This window comes from Parus major, chromosome 14 (genome assembly GCF_001522545.3).
Source record: "Parus major isolate Abel chromosome 14, Parus_major1.1, whole genome shotgun sequence".
Taxonomy (NCBI): Eukaryota; Metazoa; Chordata; class Aves; order Passeriformes; family Paridae; genus Parus; species Parus major.
The window spans coordinates 12,920,844-12,935,142 of NC_031783.1; the positions used below are offsets into that span (position 1 = coordinate 12,920,844).

At 48.2% G+C, this 14,299-nt stretch overlaps 1 protein-coding gene across 5 annotated transcripts in view; it reads right to left on the bottom strand.

Annotated features, from left to right (window-relative positions):
* The window catches only part of RNF216 (ring finger protein 216), a 76,592-nt gene that overhangs the window by 5,594 nt on the left and 56,699 nt on the right, over positions 1–14,299 (bottom strand). For all 5 annotated transcript variants that reach the window (XM_015643142.3, XM_015643141.3, XM_015643144.3 and 2 more), the window contains 2 exons: positions 8,776–8,873; positions 6,201–6,423 (listed from right to left, as the gene is read on the bottom strand). In XM_015643142.3, coding sequence (XP_015498628.1) covers positions 6,201–6,423; positions 8,776–8,873 — 321 coding nt within the window. The remainder of the gene's footprint in view (positions 1–6,200; positions 6,424–8,775; positions 8,874–14,299) is intronic.

Sequence of the window (14,299 nt, forward strand, 5' to 3'; positions counted from 1 at the left end):
CTTAACGCCTAGAAATGTGCCCTTTAACTTAACAAAATGCTTTTACTTTAGTCTAAGTCTGTGATTACAGAGTAAACTCTTCCCTGTGAGGGTGGGCAGGCCCCAGCACAGGTTGTCTAGAGAAGCTGTGGCTGCCTTGTCCCTGGAAGTGCCCAAACCCAGGCTGGACAGGGCTTGGAGCAACCTGGGATTATGGAAGGTGTCCCTGCCCATGGCAGGAGATGAAACAAGCTAAGTTTTAAAGTCCTTTCCAACAAAAATCTACGATTAATCCTGAAGTGGTGCTTCCCAGGGACACCCCCTTCCCGTCACCACCCCTGACACTGCAGCTCTGCTCAGTCCTGCACAAAACTGAACACATCAAAGACAACTTTACCAGACCCTTCTGCAGCCAGGGCTGCTCCAGCCTCCCAGTTTAAACTGCAGCTGACCTCCCTCTAATGGGGCTGGACACATCCATCTGCCCCGGGGCTGGAGCCAGCTGCACTCGCCCAAGGTGATGCTGGATTCGATTACCGCGGCTCCCAGAGCGCCGGGGGAAACAGGGAACAGCAAACCCCATCTGCCAGAGCTCCAAACTGACCCCCAGAGCTCCCTAGGACAACATAAAACACATCACCCCAAAGTACAGCAGCCACAGACCCCGCTCAGCTCCATCCCCTTGGGGGTTTCCAGAGGGGCACAGCTCACAGCACACCCTGGATGCAAAAACCTTCCAGGAACAGACCTGGATCAGGATGACAAGTTCCTGACTAGCTCTGAAACCACAAATCACAGCACAGCCACAACAAAACACATCTCCAAGAACAGAACTTATCAGCCCTGTTGCTTCTCTGCTGATAAAAGTGTATTTTCCCACTGGAAGATTAAGAAGTGCTTACACTTAATCCCACATACCAAGATTTACCTTGGATTTTTTTTTTTTACCAGTATTTCTGAAAGACTTATCCATTAATATCAAAAGAACAAAAAAATACACTGCACAACAAGCACCTTCCTACTTAAGAGGCTGACATTAAATTTGGCAAGTGATGAATACACAGCACCGTTCAATACCTGCAGTATTTAGGAAAGATCCACATCCCAGATGGAACAAAAGAATTGATGATATGTAAACAGCAAGATAATTTTAGGATGTTCTGAAAGAAAGCTGATGCCACAAGTTCTGCCTAATACATATTGTGCAGGTCAGAATTTTTAAAAAAAAACAACACAACAAACAAGTTCTGGTGCTATTTCAGTGAATCTTGCAAAACACTTCTAATTCTTTGGAAGCAAAGGCTGTTTTTTAATACCACAGTAATTAGCAAGATGACAGATTCATCGAGGGGTAAAGCACCCACACCGAAAATTAAGATTTCATTAGCACACTTATGGCTGGTTTGTGGTGAGAAACCTTTTAACATCACATGGGGTGGAGGATGCAGAAGGATTTCAAAAGCTTCTTGTGTCCGTTTCCCTGAGCGGGTTCAAGTCCCTTAATAAAGGATTAGATTATAATTTTAATGGCCTGTTCACAGGCTCTGTGGATTGAAGGCATTTATCTTGTCAAGTTAACAGTCATCTTCCTGTCAGCTGCCTTGCCTACAGCAAGACAAAAAAAAATCGAAATAAAGAAGAAAAAAGAAAAAAAGCAACCTCCCAACCCTGGGGGGGGTCTCAGCACTGGGCAGTTTTTTTGAGAAAAGATGTAACTTGGCTTTTCTCCCAGAGAAGAAATGCAGGGCAATGCTACAACGTGGCCCTTCCCCACACTCTGCTGCATCATGGGAGAAGGGAGGTGGCCAAGAGGAAAATGCAAAGGATCTCTGCATTCACCGTTTTTATCTGCAGAAAGCAGACGTGGTCATTAGCAGCAGCTGTGTTTCCAAGTGACAAAACAGGAGCCAGCAGCGGGATGCCCTGTGCATCCCATCCTGTAGCCAAGGCAAACAAACGCTCATCCCTGGCCAGTGTGGGAGCCTGCCCTTGCCACCCCCCAGCTGGGAAAGGCTCTCTGCATGGAGGAGGCTTTTCCTTTCAGCCCTCTCCCATTGAATCCAGGGAATGCGGCGAGCACGGAGCCAATCACAGCAGAACGGATGGCTCGGTGTGGGGATGGATTAGCCGAGGAGCGGGGCTGGGTTGCTAAGAGAGGCACCTTTTCATGGCAGGGAGGCCTGTTCCAACAATGCTGCTGCAGAGGAGCCTCACCCAGCATCCACACGGGGCCTGCCACAAGCAGAAAGAGCTGCTGGAGAAACAAACTGCCCTTGGGAATGAGAAAATACAGCAGCAAAGGAGATAAAAGCTCTGCAAGTCACACAGAGACAACCTCCCCCCAAATAAAACCTCCTCTGCCCAGAACAAAAGTGCCATCCAGGGAGCTTTTGAAAGCTCTGTTTTTATCTCCTGCGCTTCTCGTTATCTTTAATTATTAAGTGTCACCGGGAAGTGGCTGCCACCTCCTGAAAAGAGGGAAAACAAGAGTCCTGGTGCCTATTTCTGGGCTCTGCAACCCCTCCCCTACTTTAGAAAGTGCTTCAGCACCGCTGCCTCCCCCTTTCTGCCTCTCTACTGCTTTCTTTTCTCCACGTACGTGTGGCCGCAGCCGTTCCTAATAAACTTGAAATGATTTTTGACGACGGAGGCTTCTCCAAAGGACTAAGGGGTTTTGATTCAAATCATTCCCAGATCAGCTGCGGAGAGCCTGAGCAAGAACAGGCATGGGCTGTTCCGTGCTCCTCCATGCAGCAGGAAGCAGGGATAAAAGCAGGCTGTGTTGTAACTGGAACAGGGCATCCGCAGTGCTGCAGGAAAAGGGGGGCCGCCGTGGGGACGAAGCACACGCCGGTGTTCGAGAAATGCACAGTTATTTTTGCAACAGGCATTCCACATCGATTGCTTTCTGTCAATTCCCTGCATTAAACCATGTGCTTATGATTGGGGTGTTTTATAGCAGTTAAAAAATCCCCAAACCCACCACAAGCCCCATATCCTAAATTTAGGGGAGCTTCCCTCCCACCCAAATGCTAAAGGCAGCACTGTGCACTTTATGCATTTCCTTGATGCATTTGAAGTTTTACACAGTCTTCTCTCAACATCATCTTTTTATAACACCAGAAGGAAGGATAATTGCAAACACCTCATGATTATTAGTCTTCTGCTTTGAACTTTAACGATGGGCCCTTGGGAGGGTTTTAAGAGTTTACTGAAAACATCTTAAAACATTAAAGGGAAAAAAAAAGCCCCTGCTCAATATTACTGATAGCCCAAAGATGAGTATTAAATTCAAAATAATGCATTTGAGAGCAGAACCTCGTTTACCGAAACAGCCAGAATGCATTCATCACGTTGCACCCCAAGATTTGTAAAAACTGGACGAAACGCACACAAGCAGCCTTAGGTTTGCTACAGATATTTAAAAATCAGGGCAAACACAGCCCCTGCAACCCAGAGCCATTTCATAGAACCATAAAGTGTCCTGAGTTGGGAGGGATCCACAAGGATGACCAAATCCAACCTCTGGCTCCGCACAGGACACCCAACAACCCCACCCTGGTGCCTGGTGCTGTCCAAACACTCCTGGAGCTCTGGCAGCCATGGGGCTGTGACCATTCCCTGGGGAGCCTGGGCAGTGCCCCAGCACCCTCTGGGGGAAGAACCTTTTCCTGATCTCCACCCTAAACCTCCCTGACCATTGCCTGGGTCCTGTTCCTGCTCACAGGGAGCAGAGGCTGGAGCTGCCCATGTGCTGTTCCTCAGGAGGAGCTGCAGCCCCTGATGAGTGTTCCCTCAGCCTCCTCCAGCTGAACAAACCAAATAACCTCAGCCACTCATCAGACAGCTTCCCCTCAAGGCCCTCCACCTCTGGATGCTTTTTACCAGCTTTATTCCCACTGCTCCCTCCTGAGCTTTGTCTCTGGTATTGTTGCATCAGCCTCTCCTGCAGCTCCTGCAGAGCCAGAGCCTGCATGGACTGGGGGACACCAGGACTTTTGGCCAAGCAGCTTCCTGGGAACCTCCTACAGGGGTGCAGGGCACCAATTAGCTCCAGAAGGAATGCAGGGATTTAACAATTCCTGCTTCCCCCCCCGAAGCTGCTCATCACAGCACGACTGCAGCTTGTCTCAGAGCCAGAAAATATTGCACCGATACTTTTAAATCGGACTCCAGCCTGATTACAGCTTAGGGACAAGATTTTAACTAACCTTTAATTATGGGAAATTTTGAAGCCTCTGCTTTACTCTCTCAAGATCATTTGAGACAAAGACTAACAGATGCTGCCATTCCTAGAGGACTGTCTTTAATTTGTTTTTAACCCAAGCTAATGAATAGGTTTACTTATACTTTCAGAAGAATTGTTTCAGACTGGGAAAACATTAAACATTTGGAAAAGAACAAAGGTTCCCTATTTTTAAGAAACCTGAATTTTGCTGTAAATAATAGGGATTTAGACTCCAACCAGATCCTTCAAAGGTCATGCCTTGGATGGACATTATCCCTGGCAAAGGAGAACACTACTGATGCAATGGTTTCTTGCTCTTTCAAATCTCCTTGTCAAGACTCAAATTCTGTTTCCCTCTTTACATCTACCATGCTAACTCCTGTTTCCACGTCCCATATGAGAGCACAGATCACCCTGGAAGGGTTGGGTTGGTGTCCCTAAGCCCCTTATGAGGGAGGACCGTGCACACAGGTACCCACCATCATCACAGCTTCAAGCCAACAGCTGAGTTTTGTGTTACTCTTTGCACTGCAGCAAGGACAGTCACCCAACTTCACCTCCCCAGGCCACCAGCACTCCATCATCCAAAAAATAATCAAATAATAAAAGAGCAGGCAGGGCTGGCTCTGTGCTGACAGTGGGAAATTTTTCTTTGCCACAACATTGGTTAATTAGAGAGGTGGAAAGGGCCTGGTGACAGTGGCCTCTTTGTGCTGCTTATTTATTTATTTATTTGAAAGTACAGTACGAGCTTTTTTGAGAGGCCTCATGTTTTCTCTGGCTCTGAACAAATGCCACCCCCCAGCACAATCAGCAGCCTGACAGGAACGATGGATGCCAGCGCTGCCGAGCCCTGAATCGCATCCTGCTGGAAAAGGAGGAGGAGTGGGACAGGAATCCAAGAAACTCAGCACCAGGTGTCAGAAACGCTACAGGGGTGCCTGCAAGGAGGTGTCTCTGTGTAGTTTAACAGCTCACATTGGATAATTCAGGGAATAAAAGCAGGCAAGCAGAAGACTTGGAAGTTTATGCTGATTGTGACATTACTGGGAGATCCCCAAGAGCCTGGAGGTAGAAAGGAGAGATTTAGAGTGGCTTTTCCCTGGCTCTGTGCAGATGCAGGGTTGTTCACATTCCCTGCAGACAGGGGGGCTGGGAACAGCCTGGAAAGCTGCAGAGACCCAAGACAAAGAACCACTAGGAAAAAGGAAATTCAGGCAAGCCCTGGAAAGGAGATCCACATTCATGTTGCTCTACGGCTTTGCTAAAATCAGGAAATTCAACTCCTGCTTCTTCCAACACTCCTGGATTTACAGTATTGAAGACCTCTATTTACAGAGACTTACTTGCTGCAGCAAGTTTTCCCAAGCCTGTCACAGATACGAGCTGTATTAAATTACTACAGCTTCTCTCACAGCTCACTCCACGCTTCAGCTCTCCCTCTGCAGCTGTTGACAACAACCCTAAGAATGGGCCCAACTACAACTCTGGGCTTGCAGGCAGTTTTGTGATGGGTCCATCTCTGTGACAGGATTCACAGCCAGCAGTCAGATCATCTGGGCACCAAAACCGCAATTCCCCTTGCCTCCAGATGCCAAGCCATGCCAACACCATTTCAGCTGCAAAAGTAGGAATGAGTCCCAATAATCCCAATGCTGGCTACTGTGCCTGGTGCCAGCACTTGCTCCCCCCACCAGCTCCTTCCATAAGCCTCGCTCTCCAGAACAGCACTCAGAGCACTTCCAGCCAAAGCCCTCATCTGACAGGAGCTGATTCTCCCTGAAGCAACACCAGCTCCTTCCAAGCTGTGGTCAGATGTGACTCTGTGCTGTTGCAGGATCCCAGTGTGGTTTTTTAGCTGCCTTGGGAAAGGTAAAAGTTGTGCTGGCTAAAAGCATTTTCCCTCAGTGGAATGTGTGTATTGCAATGTGCCGGTGTGAACCGTGATTGAAACGGGAGTGAGAATCATTCACAGAAACCCTTCTTTACTTACTGTGGGGTCTGTCCAGAGGGAGCACTTGGCACAGTCCTGGCAGGGTGCCCCAGGAGAGCGGGGGTGCTGGCAGAAGTGGTCATAGCCGTTGATGGCAGCCCGGCAGAGGTAGCACATCTGGGCGCCGCAGCGGCACGACATGCGGTTACAGCCCTCCGACTTAATCAGGCCCGTCCCACACTTGTGGCATTTCCTAATCCGGGCAGCTGTCATCTTCTCCTCTCTGCAAGATGAGGGAGAATTAGCAAAGGGGTGTTTGCACTCACCAGCCTGTGATAAAATTACTGTTACACTACACCCCAGCATGGCTTTAACCCCCTCCTCTTCCCTCTGATTCTGTCCCCAAGTTCACCGCTGTTCCAAGCAGGTCTGGGCTCAGCTCCACTTGGAGCCAGCCCATGACAACTCAAGAACAAAATAAACTAAAAAAAGTCAATCACTGGCTGCATGCTGCAGCCCTGATCCTGGTTTCCATGAGAGCCAAAGCACCAGGCTTTGGCTTGGGAGGAATTTGAGATGCAAGTTCAAGGGCCAAAGGGCACATGGATGCTTGAGTTGGCTGAAGGAAAATACAGCCAAGGAGATAAAGTTCAAGAAAAGCAAACATTTGGCTGTCACCTCCAGCTTTTATGTTTGGCTGTTGCTCTGGCTACCAAGTTGCCACGACCACATATTTCTTTTCCAAGCCTGGCTGCTATGCCCCAGATTTACTTAGTGTTTGTTAAATTTAAATCAGTAACTAAAAAATAATCACATTTCCCCACAGAGGCGTTATCTTTTCTCTGAGATTCCCTACGTAAATTTTGCAGGGGTTATTGCTTAAAGTTTAAGAGATGGGTTTTCATCTACCAGAGCACAAGTGGGAATCCAGGACAAAGCTCAATCCTTGTTCCCAAGGGACACCCTGGCAGCGACACACGCTCCAGCACAGGCTCAGCTCACAGCAAGACTGTTTTGGCACAGAAATTAAGAAAGGCCGGGTCATTTAATTAAAAGACTTAAGAATATAAATTATCCTTCTGAGGGCCAATTTTCTGACCGCTGGAGATCACGTTACACTTCAATTCACAATCTAGAAGTGAAATTTGATGACAGCAGAGCAAACGCAGCGTGTTTTCATGGAGGGAAGCACAATTCTTCTGACACTGAGGAAGGACCATCCTTAGCCAGGGATCTCTACCCAGCTGCTTCAGTGCATCTGCAAAGGTAACAAATGTTTGGGAGATGGCAGAGAGGTGTTTTTGAGGACCACAGCAGTGAACCAGGCTACAGCACAGCCCCACAAACTGCTTCATCAGCACAGCCAGAGGAGCAGGGAATGGTGAGGTGGGAACTTCCCAGCCTTGCAGACACCCAAGGTTCCCACACAGTTATACCCAGCACAACCTGCACACAGGCATGTGGAGATGTGCTAAGAATAGACACAAAAACCCCAAGTTGAGAGTGGCTTTCTGTGGAGCTGCAGCTGCTCTTCCCTCCGCCACTCAACAGGATGCTGGCAATGCAGATTTTTTTTTTGGAAACTTTGAGCAAGGCAGGAAGTTTAGCCTGAACTCCAGCTGGGCTTCCCTTTCCTTATGCAGGGCTTCAAAAGGAAGTTTTTATTGTATCAGGCAGTTAAGACTCATCTATCCAAAGACACAATCTGCTGAAGGTTTTGAAACTGGTATTTTTTTCCTTATTAGGGACATGACAACTCCTTCTTCCTCCCTCTCATCCCTCTTTCCTACAGGGAAAGGATCAACAGAGAAAAAAAAAGTCATATCAAATCTGTAAAGATTTTGTTCTGAATTAGGGACTGTGGGATGAGCAAGCAACAGTCATTCAAATCCCAGTGGTGGAGCTTTACAACCTCTACTCATGCCAGACAGACTCTAAATCAGAGGAAGGGATTGGGCAATGTGGGCAAGTCCCACTTGCCTGCAACAGACATTTAGCTCCATGGATGAAAATTCCCTTGCTTCCTAAAGACAGAGGATTTTGTCATTTACTGTAGATAAGAGAGAAATCAAACTGCAAAAGATTTTAGGGTAACAGTCAGGATTTACATCTGCATATTTCAAAATGTGACTGCACTTTGTAACAATTCCTACAAACTGGTTAGAAACAGGCAAAAGCTTCTGGAGGAAAAAACATCCTCACCCACAAAGCAGCAGCTGAGCAAACAGTGCAGATCTCCACTCCAGATTTTCAAAGGGTAATAACGACCTGCTGTGACTCAATCCACTCCTCTGCCTCCGTACACCACCTCCCTTCTCCCCCCAGCAATGCTAATGGGGGTTTCTCACCTCTGAGAAGGACCAGGTGCCAGCCTGCAGACACTGGGCCAGCCAGAGGAGCAGGCTGGGCTGGTGACAACTTTCCCACGTTCTCAAATTACCAGCTGGATCTGCTGCCAAGTGTCTCTCACAGACAGAAATCCCATCCTGGGAGCTGTCTGACCCCTCAGCTCTGCCATCCCCAGGACCTTCGTGGGGAAGGCAGTGACAGCCAGCAGAAACTGAGGAATAATATACTGTCATTCCCAGTCCATCCACCTCCCTGTTTTCCCCTGTTTTTGTGGAGTTTTACTTACATGGATGTCCTGTACTTGATGTCATCCTTCTCAGCCAGCTGCTCGCAGGTGAGATTCATGTGCTCCTTCCACAGCCCCTGGCACTTCCGACAGGTTTCCTGAGGAGGAAAACAAACATTAAAGGAAGAAAATAAAAGACTCAGCACACTACTAACAGCTTTAAGAACTGTAAAAATTCCCCCATCTAACTGCAGGTTCTCAGGTGAGGGTGGGGCTGCCAGGTTGGTCCTCCATTGGAGACCAAAGGCCACAGCTAATGGGAACCAAAGATCTTTCCAAGTTACAAGAAAATAGATATAAAATTAATCCATAAATCCTAATCACCTAAAACTCATGGGACAGCTACCAGGTTCACCAGTCACAAAACAGAGGAAATTGCAGAGGTAAAAATGTGGCAAAAAGACATCAAGTTCATCTGTTTCCTGACCAAAATCCTTCACCTTCATATAAAGGGCTTCTAATTCTACCATTGATGGAAACCCTGCAGTTACATCAAAACCTCAGCTTCACCAGGCACACAAGCAAATATATATATATTGTTTTGCAAAATCTGACAAAATAAATGATTAAACAGCTGAAAAACACGGAATGTGGACAAACATCCATAAAACCAAGGTGGAAAATGAACAAATATTTACAAAGTTAACCAGAATAGCTGGACTAAGAGCAAGTGGATGAAATCTCTTATTCTTGCAAATTCCTTAGCAACAGGGCTCTAATCCAGGACTGGTAGAGTTGCATGGAGCAGGATTGCTGTGGAGGCACAATTGGGAAGGGAGCTTGGACCAACACTAGGGACAGAGCTAATTTTTTTTCAGTTGGCTGGCCAAAGAAAACAATTTTGTTTTGGGTCAAACAAGAGATTTTTCTTTAATTCGAGGAAGATTAAAAAACCTCCAGATCAGACTTGAAAAAAGTACATGTTTTATGATCCAAGTGTTTCATCTTCAGGATGGCTGGGACTTGGACTCTTAGATCAACCTTCCCCCTGGCAGGAAAACCCATCTGGCCATGTAGCATCCTCTTCCCCTGCACACCAGAAAAGGCCCCAAAAGAGCTTTGCCCAGCCCTGCTCTCATAATCAGCAAAATACGACCACTGCAGAGATAGATGTTACTTGACTGCATTACTTTCGTTTTATTTTAATGAAGAAATTGGACGTTTATGTGAGATATGAAAGAAGAAAATGCTTCAAGACACACGTAGGCAGCAACACTCTTTTGATCGTGAATCAGACAAACAGGATGAAGGCCAAAGCTTCCAAGGAAGCCACCCTAGGAGGAGGGGGATGCAAAGTGGGGCCTTGTTTGTATCTGTGCTCGCTGGGAGATGCCCAACTGCTGGTGCTTTCATCTGGAGAATGAAAGGCTCCTGGGCCTGGCTGGTGAGCCGGACGTGTTTGCAGACAGCGGGGTAAGGGCTGGAGCAAGCGTGGAGCCAAGCGTGTGACTGCATCCCAAAACTCAGCAGAGGATTTTGTCACCACTCACCTTGCAAATGCAGCCCTTGGCAGGAAGGCACTGGTTTTAAGGGGCAGTAAATGCCTCGGGTTCTATTGATTCCCATGAATCATTCATCACACCCTGCGTTTTCCTGTTAAAGCCGTTAAAACAGGCACCATTTTGTGTGCATTTTTGGCAGACCACATCTGGCTGTTGGCGGCACAGGAGGATCAGACTCGGAGCTGTTCACATACCTCCATGAGGACCCACCTTCCCCTTTATTCCCAACACCTGGCCACATGCCATTCCAAGATCAAAAGTGCCTTAGGTTGGGTTTTTTTGATGTACACCAAGGGTTAAAAAGAGCCTTTGGAGCCCTGTTACACAGAACTGCTTCCACACGCCAGCAACAGAGATTTAACAGCTTTTTGCCAGGAGGGCTGGCACATTTTCCAGCCAGGAGCCTGCTATTCCCAATTACTTAACTCCAGGAGCCTCCTCTGCTGCCCAAACGATGCCCTTCTGAAGCAGATGGTGTCGCTTAGACCCTCATCCCATTCCCTTTTGCTCCTGCCTCCAGCCTGGTGGCTATTGGAAACAATGCTCTCCCTGGAGCCCAGGCTGCTGTTATTTGCCAAACAGTTGTCTCCTGCACTCAGGAGAAGGGATTTCTGTGCAGGCAAGGAGAAAGGGAAGAGGCATGGCCGTGTAGATTCCTGGGATGACATGACAGGAGGTATCCGGTTCCCCGTGTGCCTGCGGCACAGCGGGTGCCACAGCAGCTGTGTGCGTTTCTGGGATCCCTCCCAAGTTGTGTTGTCCTCAAGGAGCTGCAAACCCACAGGCAGCTGTGCCTGTGCCAATGCACCCCGTGAAGGGGACAGTCCTGTGGCTTCCTGACTCCCGAGTGTCACCTGGTGCTGCCTCTGACTGAGCCACGGCCTCTCCATGGGAGACTCTGGCACCACACACGTGTCATTAGCAGAACCTGCTGGATTTTTCCCCTTATTCTACCCAAAACAATGGCACATTGTTGGATCCCTTTACACGGAACTGAGGAGGAAGCCCATGGTTCAGACAACAGCTACTGCTCTGGTACCACAACTGAGATCACAGCCCTTGCCCAAGCAAAGGGTCCTTTTCTAATTTCTGTCGAGTCAAACCCAACCCACTTGGCTGATGAGGGTTTTGCACATCTCACACAATGACAATTCTGAACTCCACAATTTCCACAAAGGGCTCTTTTACTTCAGAACCAGCTCTTCGTTTGATAATGGAAGATACTCTCCCATTACCATATTAATTACCCTAAACATGCAGTGGAATAGCTGATTTTTTGCAACCAACCTAGATTATTTCCATGGGAAGAGCAGCATTTGGCATCAAGACTGGCTACAGCAATATAAGGCACCACCTAAACCCACAAAGAGGGAACAAGTCCTTCCCAGACCTGAAATCATCTACTCCAAGTGTAGTGGCCAAAAAGCAACTCAGACCACCAAAATAAAGATCCTTCCCAACTTCTTCAGCACTTGGTCCCTTAGCAAACCCTGCTGCACTCAGGTTGTGTTTTAGCTTTAACAGCACTTCAGCTGAATGCATCATTTCTGGACACTGAATTCCACGAGTCCTCCTGCCTTCTCCCAGCCCACTCCTCCTTGCAGGCAGGTACAGCTAAGGCACTCACGCTTTAGGTGCTGAAGAAGTCTTGAAATTAGGGAACGGCTCCAAACCAGGCATGAAGACAGGAGATTAAGAATCTGCTGCCTGTTACATCTGCCCCAGCTTGGCAGGCAGCCTGGACAGTCCATTTCTGCTGCGCCGGGCTGAGGGAGGATGTGATGGAGAGGGTGTTTAATCGCACCCTGTAATCTCCTCACTGTACATCTGTTACAGGCACTGGCTCCGCTTCCTCTCGCTGCCCGCCAGGAAGCAGCAGGATTAACACAAACATGTTTGGGTTCAGGAGGATCCTTTGTTCCCAGGGTCAGTGCTGGATGTGCAGCTTTCTGTGCTCAGGGCCAGCCTGGCCAAGGGTGGATGCTTTGCTTTTAGTGTGGGCAGCACAACCCTTCAACACCCTTGTTGTTCCAGCACCTCCTGAAGGTGGCAGGGAGTGTTTTATATGAGTTTACCACTTCCCTCAGCACTTCTGCTGGTACTACCAATGGATGCTACAGTTTTAAACACAGCCTGGACTTTTTCCTCCACTCCATCATCAACTAAAAATAACTCTCCAAAGTCCATCCCACTCATCAGAGGGGCAAAAATCCCATGTAATCAACTTTTCCTTGCCAGTCTCCATATTCTCTTGGCCACAGTCAGTAACAAATCACTTTTCCCAACTGCAAGCTAAACAAATGCCACATGGACAAAAACATCAGATGATCCGCACAGATCCCATCCTGACTGCCCACGGCATTCCCGCGTGCCGCCTTGTGCCGTAGGAGTTCACACGGAGCCATTTACTGACTGAGCAAAACGCAGGGAGGGTGGGGGAAACTCGACTTAAACAACAACAGCCCCGGCTGTCGTCACCGCCCTCCACTCCCAGTGGTGGCTCTGAGCTCCCCTCAGCTCTCCATATGCTGGGTAATTAAATCCTTGTGCTGCCGAGATTCCCTGAATCCCCCAGGAAGGGTGAGGTGCACGCTCCAGGGGTCTCTGCCGATGGCACACGTGGGATGTTGGCTGACAGGGAGCTGAGGCAGCCTGGGACAGACCCCCAGTGATTGATTTGCTGCTTCCTCCTGTTCTCGGACACACAGTGACACAGGCTGACCCCAAACAGGCCGAGCTTTACCCAAAAGCAGATGTGAATGCAAGTGCCTCAGAACAGCACCTCAGGGCCAGGCTGTACTGTGCTGCTTTAATTAAAGAGCTGCAATTCCCAACCAGATGAGTTAGTGGAAAACAAAGAACCACAGATTCTTCCTCCCCACAAAGTCTCACTGTCCATAAAGCTGCACTGACCTTAACTAAAAAATGATGCAGAAGTGGCTAAATGAATACAACCTTTAAGCATGGATAAGCTCTCATGAACACACTCCTTCAGGGCTGTTTCTGGGATTTCCTTTATGCTAAGCTGGGATAAAGAGGCTATAATCCACCCCAAGAAAATCTATTTGGGTAGGAGACCCCCTTTAGAGATGTACAAACAGACAGCACAGGATGGGGAGACCCCAACTCCACAGATCCTGACTGCCCACTGCAGGGAAAGCTCCTTCCAGCATGAATTACTGTGGCAATATTCTGGTCCTGGAGCCACACACAGCGGGCACGATGGGCAGCAGGTACCAACCCCAAACACAAAATCCTGGCAGGGTGGAGAAAGGAAAGCCACGCCTTGGATGGGTGATGGAGCAAAGAGCAAGGGGCTGGGAGGAGATCGTGGGTTTGGAGCTGCCCCCGGAGCACGGCTGTTCCCCAGGCAGCGCTGCCGCTCAGCGGTGGCTGCTCACACGGCAGGGACCGAGAGCAGGAAGGGAAACCTGGGAAAAAAACAGAGGTTTCCTCTCCTCAGCACAGGCATGGACTGATGTCCGAGGGGAGAGGTCACAGGGAGAAATAAAGCAGAGGCACAGGCTTGGTCTGGGCTGTAAGAATGTGCTGGGGCATAGAGACCTAAGAGTGACTGGGAGTTAAAAGCTGGATAAGGAAAACATGCATTTATACACAAAACCCACCAAGTACCACAGCACAGAATCTTCCAATTAAGACTGGAAAACATCTCCATCGAGTCCAATCTTAAAGAGTGGTTAAAGATTTTATACAGCCATAGATTAAACCCATTACAAAACATTATGACTCAAACCAATGTCTTCTGTTTTGCCTGTTCTTGTTAAATTGAGCATATTTTAGTCCCACCCCATCTGTAAGATTCTGGAGATACTCAATGCCCTTTTCCTTCCAGGCTAATTCCCATGAAGGTTTGGGCTGTGTCAGAATCCCAGAACCAGAAAAATGTGGTAACTCCCACCTCTTGCCTAAGTCAGTAGAACTACCTCATATCTGTAATTCAGAAGTTTCTGAAACACACAGACCAAACCAAAATAAGCTTTTCCCTCCCCAGAGTTTGACTT